This window comes from Salmo trutta, chromosome 15, assembly GCF_901001165.1.
Source record: "Salmo trutta chromosome 15, fSalTru1.1, whole genome shotgun sequence".
NCBI classification, from domain to species: Eukaryota; Metazoa; Chordata; class Actinopteri; order Salmoniformes; family Salmonidae; genus Salmo; species Salmo trutta.
Window position 1 is genome coordinate 40,162,833 of NC_042971.1, and position 17,785 is coordinate 40,180,617.

Sequence of the window (17,785 nt, forward strand, 5' to 3'; positions counted from 1 at the left end):
TATTTTTTTTGCCATATAAATTATAAAATGGTCAACATAGAATCATGAAAATTAAAAACAAACATACCAAATGCATGGAAGTTAGAAATAACATACTTACAAAATAACATGTCAAAGTTGTTATAATTATGTCAAAGGGTATGAGAAGTATATTTTAAAATAAATAAAAAGGCATACATAACAAACATGATATCCCTATGGGTTAACACACAACAGTAATGTGAAAACAAAAAATAAGTTATGGTGCCAGATTATCATTGCCGTTGTTAACAACAGATGTACTTTTGGTCAGCCTTTAAAAAGGTATTAAATTATTTAGTCAGCTGTATCAATATAGGGATGCATAATATGAAAGACTTCTGTTTATTCCCTTGAGTTTTTCAACATTTTGTTACATTACAACCTTATTCTAAAATTGATAAAATTATTATTTTCTCATCAATCTACACACTACCCCATAATGACAAAGCAAAAGCAAATAGATTTTTGTTGCACAACATTTTTTAAATAAACTGAAATATCACATTTACATATGTATTCAGACCCTTTACTCAGTACTTTGTTGAAGCACCTTCGGCAGCGATTACAGCCTTGAGTCTTCTTGGTATGAAGCTACAAGCTTGGCACACCTGTGTTTTGGGAGTTTCTCCCATTCTTCTTTCAAGCTCTGTTAGGTTAGATGGGGAGTGTTGCTGCACAGCTATTTTCAGGTCTCTCCAGAGATGTTCGATTGCGTTCAAGTCTGGGCTCTGGCTGGGCCCCTCAAGGACATTCAGAGACTTGTCCCGTAGTCACTCCTGTGTTGTCTTGGCTGTGTGCTTAGGGTCGTTGTCCTGTTGGAAGGTGAACCTTCGCCACAGTCTGAGGTCCTGAGCGCTCAGGAGCAGGTTTTCATCAAGGATCTCTCTGTACTTTGCACCGTTCATCTTTCCCTCGATCCTGACTAGTCTCCCAGTCCCTGCCATGCTTCCCGTAGGGATGTTGCCAGGTTTCCTCCAGAGGTGACGCTTGGCATACAGGCCAAAGAGTTCAGTCTTGGTTTCATTAGACCAGAGAATCTTGTTTCTCATGGTCTGAGAGTCCTTTAGGTGCCTTTTGTCAAACTCCAAGCGGGGTGTCATGTGCCTTTTACTGAGGAGTGGCTTCCGTCTGGTCACTCTACCATAAAGGCCTGATTGGTGGAGTGTTGCAGAGATGGTTGCCCTTCTGGAAGGTTCTCCCAAATCTGGAGCTCTTTCACAGTGACCATCGGGTTCTTGGTCACCTCTCTTTAGCCGGGTGGCCAGCTCTAGGAAGTCTTGGTGGTTCCAAACTTCTTCCATTTAAGAATGATGGAGGCCACTGTGTTCTTGGGGACCTTCAATGCTGCATACATTGTTTGGTACCCTTCCCCAGGTCTGTGCCTCAACACAATCCTGTCTCGGAGCTCTACGGACAATTCCTTCGATCTCATGGCTTGGTTTTTGCTCTGACATGCACTGTCAACTGTGGGACCTTATCTAGACAGGTGTGTGCCTTTCCAAATCATTTCCTATCAATTGAATTTACGACAGGTGGACTCCACTCAAGCTGTAGAAACATTTTAAGGATGATAAATGGAAACAGGATGCACCTGAGCTCAATTTCGAGTCTCATAGCAAAGGGTCTGAATACTTAAATAACCTGTTTTCACTTTGTCATCATGGTGGGTGTCAATTGATGAGGAAAATTGTTTCATTTAATCTATTTTAGCATAAGGCTGTAACGTAACAAAATGTTGAAAAAGTCAAGGGATCTGAATACTTTCTGAATGCACTGTAGGTGAATAGTAATACGTCACCATGTATGCTCTGTGTATATAGTTGATGTGAATCATATTCCACCATCTCCTTCTTCCGTTCTGTGACGCTGAACAGAACACCATCAGTGTTCAGCTCCTCTTTCCCTTCATGTCTTCTCCTTTCGGTCTTTTTTGCTACTCCTTTCACTTGGCTGGGCAGAAGGGACAGGTGTTGTTCTTGCTGGACTGTAGCCATACACTGATGCACTGAAACACAGAGGCAAATCATCAGCTTTACATCAGCTAACAGTGCCTAACTAGTTTAAGCATAGTTAGGGTTATAGCAAAGTATCATCTATCATCTGTGTCCATTTAGCAGACGCTATTATCCAAAGCGACTTAGTCATGCGTGCATACATTTTACGTATGGGTGGCCCTGAGAATTTAACTCACAGTCCTGGCGTTGTAAGCTCTGCTCTACCAACTGAGCCATACAGTTCTCAGTAATCTATACGTTTTTAATTCAGTGTAGGGCTTACATCCTTATGAACAGTGTGGGCGCAGCTCATGGGGTGCTGGCTGTCTGCTTCGACGTGGTTCTGGCACATCAAGCACAGCTTACGATTACTGGGAGCCACAGGCTGGAGAGAGAGAAGCAGCACCTCAGAAATACATGAATTATGTACATAGTCACCCAAGCCTAAAATTCTCAATTGTGCCCTCTGCGGGTTGGTAGTGGTTTGTACCTGTGGAGGCCTTGTCTGGAAGACTTGAGTTACTGCAGGTCTCTGAGGGGGATTTGTGGGTCTCTGGATGGGGCCAGGAGGCCTCTGGATTGGCCCTGGAGGGCGCTGGATTGGGCCTGGAAGACCAGGAACGCCCCTGGCAGCAGAAAGAGGCCTGGTAGGCCCTGGAGCCTGTGGAGGATAAAGGTTAGATTAAGGTTTAGACTGTGTTGGTGTGTGTGCACACTTAGTGTGTATGTGTCTCAGTGTGAGTTTGTGTGATTGTTTTACCGGTTTCTCACTCTGTGCCAGTCTCTGTGCCACCTGCTGTGTGACCTCGTCCATAGACATGCCAGCCATGGTGCCACGGGAATTCTTAATCTGCTGCAGCACTGACATGAGTTGAGTTCTGGAGAGAGAGAGGGAGGGACGGAAAGTAGAAAAAGAGGGAGGTAAATGGAAAGAATGAGACGAGAATCAATATTTATTGATTGTAGTCTGCAAGATCTTTTACTGACTAGTAAATTCAGAGTAAGTTACAGACTTTGAGCTCACCTGTTGCACTGTGGAAATATGTCCCCCAGTCTCTTCAGCAGGTTGTCCAGTTTGCCAGTAGCAGGAGGGTTACTGAAAGGCAGGGGCTGGGCGGAGGCCACGGTGGTGGGCAGGGAAACAGTTGGGGTGGCTGGGTGGAGCGGTAGAGCGGAGATAGGGGGAGTAGAGGAGGGGACAGGTGGGGGAGTTAATCTGGCTGGGGCTATGAAGGCAGCTGGGTGGTGCTGCTGGGGTTGGAAGGGCATCCCCACGGCGTTAGGAGGGCCCATTTGGAAATTTTGAAAAGGGGGGAGGGGTGGAGCGTACATCATCGGACTCATCACCAAGTCCACCTGCAGAGGAATGGTTCCATTAACAACAGATACAGTATCCACATTAAATCACTGGCATTGACTGTCTTCGTCAGAATCAACTACACACATGTATCACACACAGACCGTGGGGACTTGGGGTAAGTGTGGTAATGTGACTCCAGGGAGGCTTTCCATCGGTTGGCCCTTTTGCAGCAGGTGAAGGTGCTCCTTGAACTGATTCTGAGAGAGAGAGAGAGAGAGAGCGCGAGAGAGAATAATAAAGTCCCCCCTAGTCATGTTCTTAAAGCCTACATTTATCCAGAGAAAGGCAGTGGTCTACCATCCCTCTTGTCCCTCACCTGCAGTCCCGCCAAACTGCTGTGAACAACAGCCACATTATTCTCCCACTCCAGCCTTTGGTGCTGCTGAGAGGGGTCAAATCTGCAGACAGAGGAAACACCAATCACTGAAGCACAGCCTTTATGGGAGAAGCTACAATATGTAGGCTACATCCAGCTTCAGTCATAGGGTCATGCTCAGTACAGTACCTAAGTGTGTTTATGTATTGGTCAGCCTCTTTCAGCCAGTCGTCCACCTCAGACATGGTCACATCTCTCTGCATTTCCAGAGCTGCAATCTGTTGAACATAAATCAGAATACAAATCAGGGTTAATCCCCGATTGTCTTCAAATCAAACTCCATGGCGACATGTGGATAGGTGAATCAGAGTGAACATTCAGTGTCACAGGGTTGTGATGGTTGACTGATGTAGAGATGATAAATATGGACAGAGACTGACCTCATCCCGTAGAGCTGTCTGGGTGGCCTCCTCTGACTCTTTCTGTAGCCGCTCCATCTCAGTATTCAGGTCTGCTAGCTCCCGCTCCCACATAAGCCTATAGATGAGCACAGCAGGTGTGTTGTATAGCATTATATTGTGGACAAGATGTGTTGTGTAGCATCATAATGTATATGATATGTTGTCTATGGTTAGGTTATATGAAGTGTAGGTGTGGCTCAGTAGTCTTACTTTTCCTGGTTCTGCTCCTCTATCAGCAAAGCCAGCTTCCTGGTGGTCTCCTTCAGCTCCTGAGACAGTCTGGTAGAGGGACAGACAGAGGAACATGGCTGACCGACAGGACATCTTGTCACAGTTCTGTTGGTGGCCACCACCTAGCCTACCGTCTGTCTCACACCTCAAAGGGTTTTCCCCAATTTCTCCTTTTTCACCTTCTTCTCAATATCTCTACCTGTTCCTCTCCTCCTCCATTTTGATTTTCTCCGCGCTGAGGTCTTGCTTCTTGACTGCAAAGTTCTTTCGGGTGGTCTTGCAGCAGTTCAGCTGAAGCTTCACACGCAGAGACTCAATTTTGTCCAGCAGCACCTGAAAATATTGTCACTCGCAGTTAATTAGTCCAAAGATGTACAACATCTCAAGCTGATGAAAAGACACAAGTAGGCCTATACGTAGCCTACAGCACAGAGATGTGCATTTGAACACAGACCTGCTGCTGGTGGATTCCCTCATCTTTCTTCTGAACCAGGCTGTCTACGAGGTTGCCATGATCAGCCTCCTCCTCCTGCTGCTGCTTCATCAGCTCCTCATATTGCAGGGCCAGGTGAGTGCTGTACTCATCCACTGACCGCTAGAGAGAGAGAGAGAGAGAGAGAAATAGGAAGGGAAGGAGGAAATGTTGGAGAAAGAGAGGGGAAAATGTAACCACAAAATAAGAATGAAAGAGGTTGTTAACTTGTGTCATGCACATGTACAGATATATGTTGTGTGTGAGTTACCACACTGATTCACCATACCCCAGTCATGCCCCCAGAGTGAACAAATTACCATCAGTGACTCCCAATCCTGATCTGTGTTAACATCTTTGTCTGCTGTCCAGGCATCTGTCTGCAAGAGACACGACACATACAATGACTTTCTGTCACATGCCCACAATTGTCTGGTAAATTACTGCTGTCCTATACAAACTCATTCTACCTGGACGCCTTGCTTCTTCGAGTGAGTGCCATGGTGTCCATCCCCTGAGGCCAGCTTTTCCAGCTCCCCTATAGATCCCGAGGTGCAGCCTGGATCTGACCATGGGTTGGACTGGTTGGACCAGGGGTTGTATTGCTGCTCAGGGTTTCCCGTGGCGGAGGTTTCGCTGGGGGGGTCAGAATTGTTGTTGCTAGGGTAAATAATTCGTTAGGTAGGCGTACTCAGCTGATATAACAGCGTGTAATCACCCACCCCACATAACAAACAAAAGCTCCCAAGATAAGTCGACGGACTTACCGCGCCATGTCCTCCTCGAGCGCCAATCCCCAGTCCATAACGTTAGTTAGCTAGTTTCTATGACTAGAAATTGAAATTAAACAGCGGTAAACGTGTTGGGAAACTGTAGCTTAAATGACAAGGTGCATTATTAGTAATCAAAAACGGAAAATGAAGATGTTGAGTTGTGTGTTACCTCATCGACAAACCACGTTAGAAAATTATAAACATTACACGTTTGCTGACATACACTTCCGGGTAAGCTCACGCAGCGCAACAGTGTTGCCATGTTCGTGATTTTCCTGTCATTTGACAACTTTGAAAACAATGTCGCGGGTTAAAATGTATTGGTCGAGGGGTTTTGGACTATTTCTAAGTTGCACCGCGGCCGCCAAGGCATTTCTCTTAAAAAAATATATACATTTCACGTAAAACACAAAATAATGCATGCAGAGAAGAATTAGGCCGATACCCGCTAATTATCAAAATCCAGAAAAGAGCCCTTAAATTCTACAACCACCTTAAGAGAAGCAATTCCCAAACCTTCCTTAACAAAGCCATCACCCACAGAGGAATAAACCTGGAGAAGAGCCCCCTAACCAAGCTGGTCCTGGGGCTCTGTTCACAAACACAAAAAAGGCCCCACAGAGCCCCAGGACAGCAACCCAATTTGACCCAACCAAATCATGAGAAAACAAAAAGATAATTACATGAGACATTGGAAAGATTTTACAAAAAACAGTGCTATTTGGCCCTAAACAGAGAGTAGTGGCAGAATACCTGACCACTGTGACTGACCCAAAATGAAGGACATCTTTGACGACTGAGAAATGCCACCTAAGGCAAATCAGATAAAATTGTATTTGTTACATGCGCCGAATACAACAGGTGTACTGTAGACCTTATCATGAAATGCTTACTTACAAGCCCTTAACCAACAATACAGTTCAAGAAATAGAGTTAATAAAATATTTATTAAATAAACTAAAGTTTAAAAAATCCAATCAATCAAAAGGTAACACAATAAATGTACATAACAATAACGAGGCTATATACAGGGGGTACAGGTTAGTCAAGGTAATGTGTAAAGTGACTATGCATAGATAATAAACAGTGAGTAGCAGCAGTGTAAAAACAAAGTGTGTGTGTGTGGTGGGGGGGGGGACTTCCTAACCTCCTGCCAAATGTATGACCATATTAGAGACACATATTTCCCTCAGATTACACAGACCCAGAAAGAATTTGAAAACAAATCCAATTTTGATAAACTCGCATATCTATTGTGTGAAATACCAGTCTGCAATCACAGCAGAAAGATTTGTGACCTGTTGCCAAAAGAAAAGGGCAACCAGTGAAGAACAAACACCATTGTAAATACAACCTATATTTATGTTTATTTATTTTCCCTTTTGTACTTTTTCCCTTTCATACTACTATTTGCACATCATTACAACACTGTATATAGACATAATATGAGATTTGAAATGTATTTATTATTTTGGAACTTTTGCAAGTGTAATGTTTACTGTAAATGTTTCTTTGTTTATTATATATTTCACTTGCTTTGGCAATGTAAACATATGTTTCCCATGCCAATAAAGCCCCTTAAATTGAATTGAAATTGAGGGGGTGAGTGGTGGGGAGGGCCGGAAGGGGTGTGTGTGTGTTGTGTTGAGAGCTATACAGTTATTGGCTGAGTCACGTGAGCGAGAAGAAAAGAGAGCGGCAAGCGCGCACGTTGACTACTTTTTACCAGTTGTAGGTAGGCTATTTATTTGTCGTTATGGAGACACCTATTTCCCAAAACATTTATATTAAACATATTAATACTCTAGAACTGATGCACATCAATAAATAATGTAGACAAAGCAGTGGAAACCGACTTTGTGCGCACCACTAGAGCGCATTACATAAATCCGCTCATGGTGGTTTAAACTGCATTCTAATGTTGACCGCTTAAAGAAAACGGTATCAAGCGAAGTGCTTTATTTATGCTCATTTCTTGCGTCTCTGGGGCTTTCGAGTGGAAATTTGAAATGGAAATTATGGAACTCCTTCGCGTGGTTATTTTTCTTTTTAAGTCCTCAATGACACTGGCATTAGGCTAAATGTGGAGTATTATACATTTGCCTATGTTGGCGATCAAGTAGCCTATTAATGTATATGCCATTGTAGGCTACCATTTGATACAATAAATATGTTGAAACGATATCACTGGAGTCAAATCAAATCAATTTGTGCCACTTGCGTAGCCTACCTGGAGCTGGCAAGCTAATTTAATAAATAGCCTATAACTTCAGTTTATTGTTGTTGTAGCCTTGTTGCTTAAACAAGTTAAATCGACATCAATTGAATGCTCTGGCGAGTTTAGTAAGGGCGCCATGTAATAGCTTGCAATAACTATTATTTTAAGGAAACTCGAATTTAGCTTTAACGTCGTTACTATGGGATTCCTTCTTAATTGGCTCGATAACGTTATGGAAAAAGGCTTTATTGTATAGATACGGCAACCCCTCTCTTGCTGTGACAAAAAAAACAAATTGGGCTCGTTTTCAGGCCTTTGGGCGGGTTTTGAATGGTCATTGGGCAAAAAATGTTTGCTTGACCTGGCAACCCTGCTCTGCATTGTTACACAATTTGGGAGGCACATGGCGATGTGGTACAGAGCTAGATTTGTCCTCTGCACGTCTCTGGAGGCTTCACACCCTTCATATGGAGCCTCCGACCACATTTTAGTCTAGGCCTCCGCAATGGATTAGTTCACTGAGATGGGCGCAAATATACAGTACCAGTCAAAAGTTTGGACACACCTACTCATATCGAAGGTCGAGAGCCATGCGTCCTCCGAAACACAACCCAACCAAGCCGCACTGCTACTTGACACAATGCCTACTTAACCCGGAAGCCAGCCGCACCAATGTGTCAGAGGAAACACCGTGCACCTGGCGACCGTGTCAGCGTGCACTGCGCCCGGCCCGCCACAGGAGTCGCTAGTGCGCGATGGGACAATCACATCCCTGCCTGCCAAACCCTCCCCTAACCCGGACGACGCTGGGCCAATTGTGTGCCGTCGGCTGCGACAGAGCCTGGACTCGAACCCTGAATCTCTAGTGGCATTGCAAATAAAACAATCTCGGTCGACCAACAGCAAACAAATCGAATAATTGGGGTCTGCCCTAAAACTTTTCAAAGCGCTGGTAGTGTGTTCAGATTTCGATCACCTGAAGCAAGCGCAGAACCATATAAATACGTGCACAATCTCGGCATGTATGCATGCGTCTCATGCAGGTTTTTTTAATCTTGTGTGCATGCTTCAGGTGATAGAAATCTGAACGCACTACCATCGCTTTGAAAAGTGAATGTAATTATACTTTCCTGTATATATAGTCTCACATCACTACCACCAAAATGACCATCTGCACAGACAACTGGTAAATACTGTTTTGCCACAGAAGCAATATGTCCCGCCTCCTTTAATCCCTACATGACTGACAACTGTATGTTCCAATTGTCATTATGTTGTAAATTATGTTTTTTTTTTCTGTTGGTTTGTCAGTTCTCTTGTATGGCCCGGGTATGGACACCTACATGTGATCTGTACTAGAGATAAACAACAACTGAAGTGTTTTATAAACTAGGTGGTTCGAACCCTGAATGCTGATTGGCTGACAGCCATGGTATATCAGACCGTATACCACGGAAATGACAAAACATTTATTTGTATTGCTCTAATTACGTTCGTAACCAGTTATTAATAGCAATAAGGCACCTCGGGGGTTTGTGATATATGGTCAATATACCACTGCTAAGGGCTGTATCCAGGCACTCCGCGTTGCTTCGTGCTTAAGAACAGCCCTTAGCCGTGGTATATTGGCGATATACCACACCCCCTTGGGCCTTATTGCTTAAATACAATAAACATCCTGAAGAGAGAAGAGTGTCGTGGACCTTCTTTCCACATATTAGAAGGTCTGTGGAGCTACAACAACAGTACAGTTTATAGCCAGCTAACGTTACAGTACAGTAGCTAACTAAGTTCAGCTAGCTAGCTAACGGTCATCTAAAGGCTGAAGAGGACAAGACCATCTAATCGTTCAATTAAAAAGAAAACACATACTGAATCCAGAAGCATGCCTTTAAGAATCCTAGTTGAGGACTTCTGGTTTGTTAAATGGGTCAGTCTCATGTTACTTCACATTCCCAGGTTCTAACTCTTCTGGGAAAATGTGTCTTAATTTATTCTTTGGAAACGCTGTCTGTGGGTAGACAGGCCTACAGTATACGCTTAGGATATAGGTGGACAATGATTGACATGGAATGTAGATATTTTGACCACAAATCAGATGTAAATTGTTTACATACTGTACACAGTAAAATCACCAGGGTTAAATTCACTGTGTCAAAAGTGATGGACTCCCATAGAGTTGTTTTAGCAACTGGCAGTGCCAAATGACCCCTAGCGTCAGTGCTGATAACTGGTGTTAATTGCTATGGTGTAAAATTTTACTCTATTAGTGTAGACTTTTACTCAGTAAGTGTAAACACCATCACAACCCCACCCATAAATTCAGTTTCTGCGTTCAAATTTCCTCTTTTCTCGACACCATTGTTGGATCAACAATTATTTCACTGATATTATTTAGCTATTTTAATGTAAATACTTGATACATGGTTGTCAGACTGCAGTGTAACATAAAAAGTCTAACAGTTTTGATTGTGTGTGTGTGCAGCTAATGTTAGAGTTACTTGCAGTTAGCCTGCTCCACATGGTAATTCCATGGGCGAGTGTCTCATTTCAGCACCAAGCTTTTTTAGCCTAATGCAAGTTTGTTCTAATTTATTTCAGCTGCTTACTATATATTGATTAAGGTGAGTTGTTTATTTAGCCACACTGCATTTTTGACTTGTGGGTGACGCTTATACATACATATTGTGCTAGCTAGCTAATCACCAGTTGATTTTGGCGGGCTTTTAAGACTGCACCTAGAACATGACAACATAATATAGTGACTAGATGGAATTATGAGTGTATTTTACTGGACTAATTAGGCCGTCAATATTTCGGGACAGTGAATGTGAGTTGAACAGTCTGTTTGCTGTAGTTTGGGACCTGCTTCAAGTAATATCAGACGAATTGTGGTCATGATCCAATATTTTCATAATATACCGTAATTTCCGGACTATTGAGCACACCTGAATATAAGCCGCACCCACTGAATTTTTTATTTTTATTTATTTTGAACATAAATAAGCCGCACATGTCTATAGGCCGCAGGTGCCTACCGGTACATTGAAACAAATTAACTTTACACAGGCTTTAACGAAACACGGCTTGTAACAAAAATAAATAGGCTTTAACGAAATACGGCTTGTAACAAAAATAAATAGGCTTTAACGAAACACGGCTTGTAACAAAAATAAAACATTAGCAGTAAGCTTTAGTTGTCTTTTTGCACTGAGTCAATTCCTCACGCTGCTGTTTCCAACATCTTATCATCGACTCATTAAGACCAAGCTCCCATGCAGCAGCTCTATTTTCTTTTCCAACAGCCAGATCAATCGCCTTCAACTTGAAAGCTGCATCATATGCATTTCTCCGTGTCTTTGCCATGATGAGGGTGACAAAATGACTACCGTAATCAGAATGATGGGAAGTTTGAGAGCGCTCGATTTAATCTAAACAGTAAACAAAAAAGTTGTTTGACCTTAACCCGTTCGGCAATTTCATTGGTCTAATGAAAGCTTCATGCCGCCAAAAAACTGATCACGTCACAGAATGTGTTTTTTGGGAGAAAAAAAATTGAAAGCGGGAAAAATCCATATATTAGCCGCATCATTGTTTAAGCCGCGAGGTTCAAAGCGTGGGAAAAAAGTTGCGGTTTATAGTCCGGAAATTACGGTACTTTGAAATTAGCATTGCAGGAGTATTGGTGAAAATGTTTGTAGTCATCCTTATATAATGTGTCATGATTGAAATACAAATGTAATGCTTTTTCATCCATGTTGGCCCTATCTCGTACCATTAACTGCTTTCAGACCTAGTCATGCTGATCAGGGTGAAATTCAATGGCGAACAAAAATATGTGAAGATCATTGACCTGACACTTAAATCTTTTGATTGGAGGTATACATTTAATTTGTGATTGGAAATAAATGTATGTTTTCATACCAGTCAGTCTGATTACTCTTACCATTACGATTGCAATTCTAATTGTAGGTTGTTGTTTTAATGTTTGTCACAGCTTTCCTGAAATTTGAGATCCCACTTACTAGTTTATCAGAGGCAAAGCTGTATGATGGGTCTGGAACTGAAGTTGATGGGGATGGGTTTGAGGAGGTGGTGACACGGCCAGACCTTGTTGTTTTCAAGATCACACTGACCAATGATGCTAAAGGTATGTGCTGGTTTTCAGGTCTTGGTTACTTGTGGCATCACTTTCAATATAACCATACATTTGACATGCCTGTATTGTCATCTTTGTGTATTTCAGAATCTTCCCTGATGAGTCCTGTCTCTGCCAGTTCTGTGATGGGTGGTTCAGACCATGAGTCAGTTGATACGATCATATTGAGCGAGGATGTAAGCCCCTCACGAAAGCGTCAAAGATCTGATGACGAAGCAAAACATTTACGTTTGTAATTCATTCTTCAATTCAAGTGGAATAAAATGGATTTTTCACTGCTGTTTTTTTTTTTTTACAGCTAATAGAGAGCATACTGAAGAAAAAGCCTGGTGGAGAGGTTGTCATCAAGGAATACTCCAAAACTAAAAGCCTGACTGACTGCACCAGACTAAAGATGATCAACATTCTTGTTTCGGCGATGACGGAGACTCATGGGTAAGTTTAATTAAAGGAAAGATTCATAATGAAAATTGTTGAGCATTACTTGCTCCCATATCTGCTGAATGTTAAAAATGACTTCTGTATCAGTGTCTCAGTCACATAATTGGTTAGGCTACTGCTGACCATCCACTGCTATTGGTAGAAGATTTTTCTTGTATCAAACTCGATGGGCATGATACTGATTCAAAAATCACTCCTAATATTTAGCTGACTGGGGACCAATGCTGCTTGTGGAGATTCTGATTGCCACCTAAACATAACATTATATTCTTGTCAGGACATCACCACCGCGCAGTGTGAGAGAAACGTTTGCACAAGGCATCATCTCCTTGTTCCCATACCTGAAGGATCCCTACACCACAAATGGATATGTAAGTATACATTACAACTGATAAAGGGCATCTGCTTTTAATTCATCTGGTATGGTATCTGAGCAAATGGGACTTGGTTATTTGTTTTTTCTTTCAAGATTAGTAACCATGTGGAGAAGGGTACCTCTCGTATAGAATCAAAACCATTCAGAGGAATTTGGCATAATCAGAGAAACGGCCCACTCAACTATACTCTGGAGGGCCAACTGCTTAGAGGGAGTCCAGTCCATCCACTTTGGCTACCCTGAGTGAAGACCAGTGCAGAGAGGCCATTTCTCTTATGAAGCATTCTTCTGATGAAGAAACAGTCAAACAGAAGATGAAATTGACCTTTGAGTACAGGAAGAAGATGATCTACGACCCGATTAAATGCTCCACCATCCTAACCGAATTTCCACGCTTTCTTGATGTGAAGGGCTTGTTGTTCTTGATGTGAATGACTTTTAAAAAAAATAGTTTTAAGTTGTATAAATTGTGTTTAATCTCCAGATGCCAATTCAGGTTGGCCAGTAATAGTAGTTCAATGAATTTGTAGGCTGGTGATTTACTCAAACTCTGTTTTGGAGGTTAAAGTGGAATGTTTTTGTCTTATTTGTTTCAGATTGAACAGGATTTTGTGCTGCTGTTTGGAGAGGGAACATCAGTCAAGTTTTTGGAGAGGTGGCCAACTACATTCAAGGAAAAGATCATCATTCTAAGCAAGACCCTAAGCAAGGCCACTCAGGGAGCTGAACTTCAGGAGCTGATCCAGATGGCAGAATCTGCAGTTGATGAGGGAGCTGACACGAATGCTGATGGTTAGATGATCATAATTTATCATTTATATTTCAAATAACTCTGAAATGTTAACGTCACGGATGGAATTAACCATTTTAATCAGGATCTCTTTGTTTAGGATGGGATGGTGACTTTTCCTGCATCCTTCCCCTGCTCCATTTGACTCCTCCTTCATCACAAGGCCGCAGAAGACCAGGCATGATGTCTGCATCCCAAGCTGAACAGCATCTTGTGATATTCCAAAAGGTTTGTATTGGTATTCTTATTCATGGACAGTGCTGCAGCCGTTATGATGAACTAATGATGCTGTTTGTTTTTCTTGTCTTCAGGCAGGAACCAGTATCCAGGAGCACCTTGATGTGATTGACCAGTTCCGCCAACCATATCTTCTTGCAGTCGGGACCAGGGAGAGCAGCGTCGATGCTTACTTCATCATCCTGGACAAGCGAGCCTTGCCGTGCAAGTCAACAAGCACTCTTGGTGCTTCCGATGAGCTTTTCAAGACTCACTTTGTTTTTGATACTGCTTACAATACAATGCTGCGCAACATGCACACCTTCATACAGACAACTGTGTACAACATAGACATTGGGAAGGTTAAGGAAACTTCAAGGGTTGCTGAGCTCAGAGCTTTTTTAAAGATGGAGTTTACTTTGATTTGGAAGATGGACTATATATTAAGAGATCTCTTTTCTAAAGAGAAAAATGCATTGCAAATTCAACTCTTATGATGACTTTGAGACTGCTAATCCATTGGGATTAAAAAAGAGTATTCACAAGTTGGGAGGTATACTTTACTTTGAGAAATGTTACCCCAAAGTTTAATTCAATTTTGGTAAATATTCACTTGTGCACTCTTCCATACCCAGGATCTTAAGACTTATGGATTTGATTCCATTCTTGAGCCAATAGTAAGTGATTTGAAAGTGCTTGAGACTGAGGGTATTGAAGTTCCCTTCTTCAGTGGTCGTATACATGGCAGTATTGTCCAAGTAACTGGAGATAATCTTGGTATATGTTGCCTGTTTGGTTTTGTGGAATCATTTAGTGCTCGTTATTGTTGCCGTTTTTGCCTCACTGAGAAAGTGGATTTTCAAACTGTCTGGGGATGACCCAAGAGTGACTTTACGAACAAAACACATGCACTCAGACCATTGTCAAACTATTCAGTCAAACCCAACACTACCTCAAGTACGGTGTGAAGCATGCTTGCTTATTGAACTCTGCAGTACTTCAAATACTACAGACAATTTTTCTGTTGATATAATGCATGACATTTTAGGAGTTGCATAATTTGAGGTAACTTGTCTTACAGTATATACAAGCCAACTTTGTGACTGCTAAAGATGTGTACGGTAGAGTTCATTCATTTAACCATGGCTACACAGAGAGGAGGAATCGTCAACCTGCACTCAAATTGGATGATGAGAGCAATGATTTGGGTCTAAATGCTATTCAGTCTTAGTGTCTTTTCTGTAATTTGCCATTGATGTTTGGTGATCTGATACAAAAAGATGATAAATACTGGCAGCTGCTTCTCTTACTACTACAAATTGTAAATATTGTGTTTTCTCCTATACTAACAGAGGGCATGACTATCTGAAGCACTTAATTGCTGAACATCATTGGCTTTTCATGTATTTGTTTCCTGACAGAAATCTGTTACTGAAACACCACTTCATGATACATTATCTCGTTGTATAAGGAGTATTGGGCCCATTCTTCACTTGTGGTGTATGCACTACGAGGCAAAACATTATTTCTTTAAAAAGCAACTGAAGAGTTTTAAGAATGTCACTATGACCTTAGCCAAGAAACACCAAAATTACATGGCATATAATTGGGAAATGTTCAGCCAGGATAGACTAGCTATCAGTCCAGGAAAGATGTCAAGGCTCAATGACCTGAATGAAAGCCATGAGATTGCTGCAAAGTTGAACGTCTCAGTGCACACAAATGTTTTGTCAGTTAAATGGGTAAAGCACCATGGTACAGAATATCGTCTTGATTTGGTCATATATGGTGAAGTAGTCATTGAAGTGCCAGTATTTTACAAAATTAAGGCTATTGTTCTGAAAGAGGAAAATGTTTTTTAGGTTGGGTCAGCTCCTGAAACCTTATGTTTTGTTGATCATTTGCATGCATTTAAAGTTGTTTTGAAGTGAAGTCCACCATGCAATGTATTTCATGTAAATGACATCATGTACCACAAACCTTTTGATTTGCTCATGTCAAATGGAGCAAGGGATTTTTTTGACTACATTGTCCCCACCTGTCACTTGATAACAGTTTAAGCCAGGGCTGATACTTATGGTTAGGTTGTGAGAAACATATTTGTTTTTAATGTAAATGTCAGCATTTTCCAACAAACCTATTGATTTGATCATGTCATATGGAGCAAGGGATTCTTTTGACTACATTCTACTCTCACTTGATAACAGTTTAAGCCAGGGCTGGGACTTATGGTTTGGTCATAATGAACATATTTGAATGTTGAAACAGCTTTGATTGAGTTTGTGAAATTCCAAGTGCTTTTACTAAATATAATTTCCATTTACATGGGGGAAGAGTAAATACATTAACACTGAATAGAGTAAACACATTTTTACTCTACTACTCTAATAGTGTCACTATAACACTTAAAAGTGTTAATTTTGATCAACACTGGCCAGTGTAGTGGAGTGTTAACTTTTTGCACTCAGTGTTAAATCAACACTAGAAATATAACACTTATCAGTGTACTTTTTACTCTGTGTAGAGTGGGACCATATGTACTCGCTGACAGTGTTAAATTTAACTCTTAAAGTGTTGATTTAACACGTTCAAATTTACTGTGTAGGTAGACACCAACACCATAATAGGGAGGAGACGGCAGGTTCATAAATGTGACCTGAACAACATTTGAAAACAGTACCCCTTCAATACAGTGGTTTAAAATACATGGGGGGGCATAGGTGCTCTGCTGTGATAGGCTAAAATAAATGGTGTTTAGTGATCACCAGCGAGGAGAAAGGAAGGAGGGAAGGCAGGAAGGAAGCGATGAGATGTAGAAGAGCTGACACAGACTGCTTTGCTTTCTGTTGTTTGCTGTTTCCCTGGTGACCAAGCCATGTCTGATGTCATGGCTGCGAGGGTGTGTGAGAGACGCTGATATCGTAAATACTGTCCTTAACTAGGTCATAATATAAGCTTCCTACACCCCACCCAGACCCCTCCCTCTTCAAGTACAGACTTATCAACATACACTTCCCACCTTTTTAAAATCCTAACTCCTCTTTACAGCTGTACAGGACCCCGCCTCCATCCCACCTCTCCTAATATTTTCCCAGGCCCCCACTATAGTGCCCTCCGTATGCACTGAGGCAGGAGCGTTTGAGGCCAGTGTAAATGTTGCTGACGTGACACAGAGCCAGGAGAAGCCAGTCTTCAGAACTTTGCCGCAGTCAGAGCTCATCAGGACATGTTTAAATTTTTCAGGAATACAGTATTTTCAACCTAACTTGTTTACCATTAAAAACAAATGTGGGGGCTCCGCTCAGGCGTCTTTTTACCCCTTCTACGTTAGTTCACACGAACATTACATTCAACCACAGCTAGAGGGAAATCAGTCACACAGTTATGCCTCGTGTTCCTATGGTAAACATGTCAAAACATGGTGTCTACGAGGGCATAGCATCATTCTATTCAGGGGTTACATGGTTTTAGATCACTAAACAGGTAGGCTGTCATTGTAAATAAGGATGTTCTTAACTGACTTGCCTAGTTAAAGGCGAAATAAAATAAAAATCCTTTACATTTGTATTAGTGATTAGTTTAGTCAGACAGCTCCCATTTTTAGCTGCGAGTTGATCCAGTTACTGTTTGCGGGTCTCCAGCCATGTCAGAGTTGACTCACTTGTTTAGCTGGTCAGAGGTGGTGAGACTATTCCCCTCACTTGAGGGACTGTATGCCGTCTAAGAATGAGAAGTGGTCCCTCTCCCTGCTGTGAGCAGTCCTTTTCAGGTAATGTTCTGATTCCAGACATAGCTCTCACCACTGGGGAACAATCACACTCCTACATCTCACCCTAGAAGTATCCTCATAGCCATTGTCCCCCCCAGCCAGTTACTGCCTAACCTCATGTTGAGCAGTTCAGTGGGCACTCAGGCTGAACAAACCCTTGGCAGGCAAGAGAGGTGTCACACCTCCAC

At 42.0% G+C, this 17,785-nt stretch overlaps 2 protein-coding genes across 5 annotated transcripts; one reads left to right on the forward strand and one right to left on the reverse strand.

The window, feature by feature from the left end:
- Positions 1 to 1,875: 1,875 nt before the first annotated feature.
- On the reverse strand, positions 1,876 to 5,907 carry rnf214 (ring finger protein 214). Its single transcript, XM_029691478.1, has 16 exons — positions 5,798 to 5,907; positions 5,623 to 5,685; positions 5,326 to 5,491; positions 5,176 to 5,235; positions 4,838 to 4,978; positions 4,583 to 4,716; positions 4,363 to 4,431; positions 4,132 to 4,228; positions 3,881 to 3,969; positions 3,692 to 3,773; positions 3,477 to 3,572; positions 3,040 to 3,371; positions 2,776 to 2,893; positions 2,506 to 2,676; positions 2,299 to 2,400; positions 1,876 to 2,026 (listed from the first exon to the last, which is right to left on the reverse strand). The coding sequence occupies exons 2-16, from the start codon at positions 5,658 to 5,660 to the stop codon at positions 1,964 to 1,966; spliced, it is 1,758 nt and encodes a 585-aa protein (XP_029547338.1). The 5' UTR covers positions 5,661 to 5,685; positions 5,798 to 5,907; the 3' UTR covers positions 1,876 to 1,963.
- Positions 5,908 to 7,221: 1,314 nt separating this feature from the next.
- Positions 7,222 to 16,151, forward strand: LOC115149023 (uncharacterized). 4 transcript variants are annotated; one of them, XM_029691479.1, is made up of 9 exons: positions 7,222 to 7,363; positions 10,448 to 10,470; positions 11,638 to 11,996; positions 12,093 to 12,181; positions 12,304 to 12,440; positions 12,724 to 12,817; positions 13,419 to 13,614; positions 13,713 to 13,840; positions 13,924 to 16,151. In XM_029691479.1, exons 3-9 carry the CDS (start codon positions 11,831 to 11,833, stop codon positions 14,323 to 14,325), a joined length of 1,212 nt encoding a protein of 403 aa, XP_029547339.1. In that variant the 5' UTR covers positions 7,222 to 7,363; positions 10,448 to 10,470; positions 11,638 to 11,830; the 3' UTR covers positions 14,326 to 16,151. The 4 variants fall into 4 exon arrangements, with proteins under 4 accessions (XP_029547339.1, XP_029547340.1, XP_029547341.1 ...); XM_029691480.1 differs by having other exon boundaries at positions 7,222 to 7,359; XM_029691481.1 differs by lacking the exon at positions 10,448 to 10,470 and having other exon boundaries at positions 7,222 to 7,359.
- The last annotated feature ends 1,634 nt before the right edge of the window (positions 16,152 to 17,785 follow it).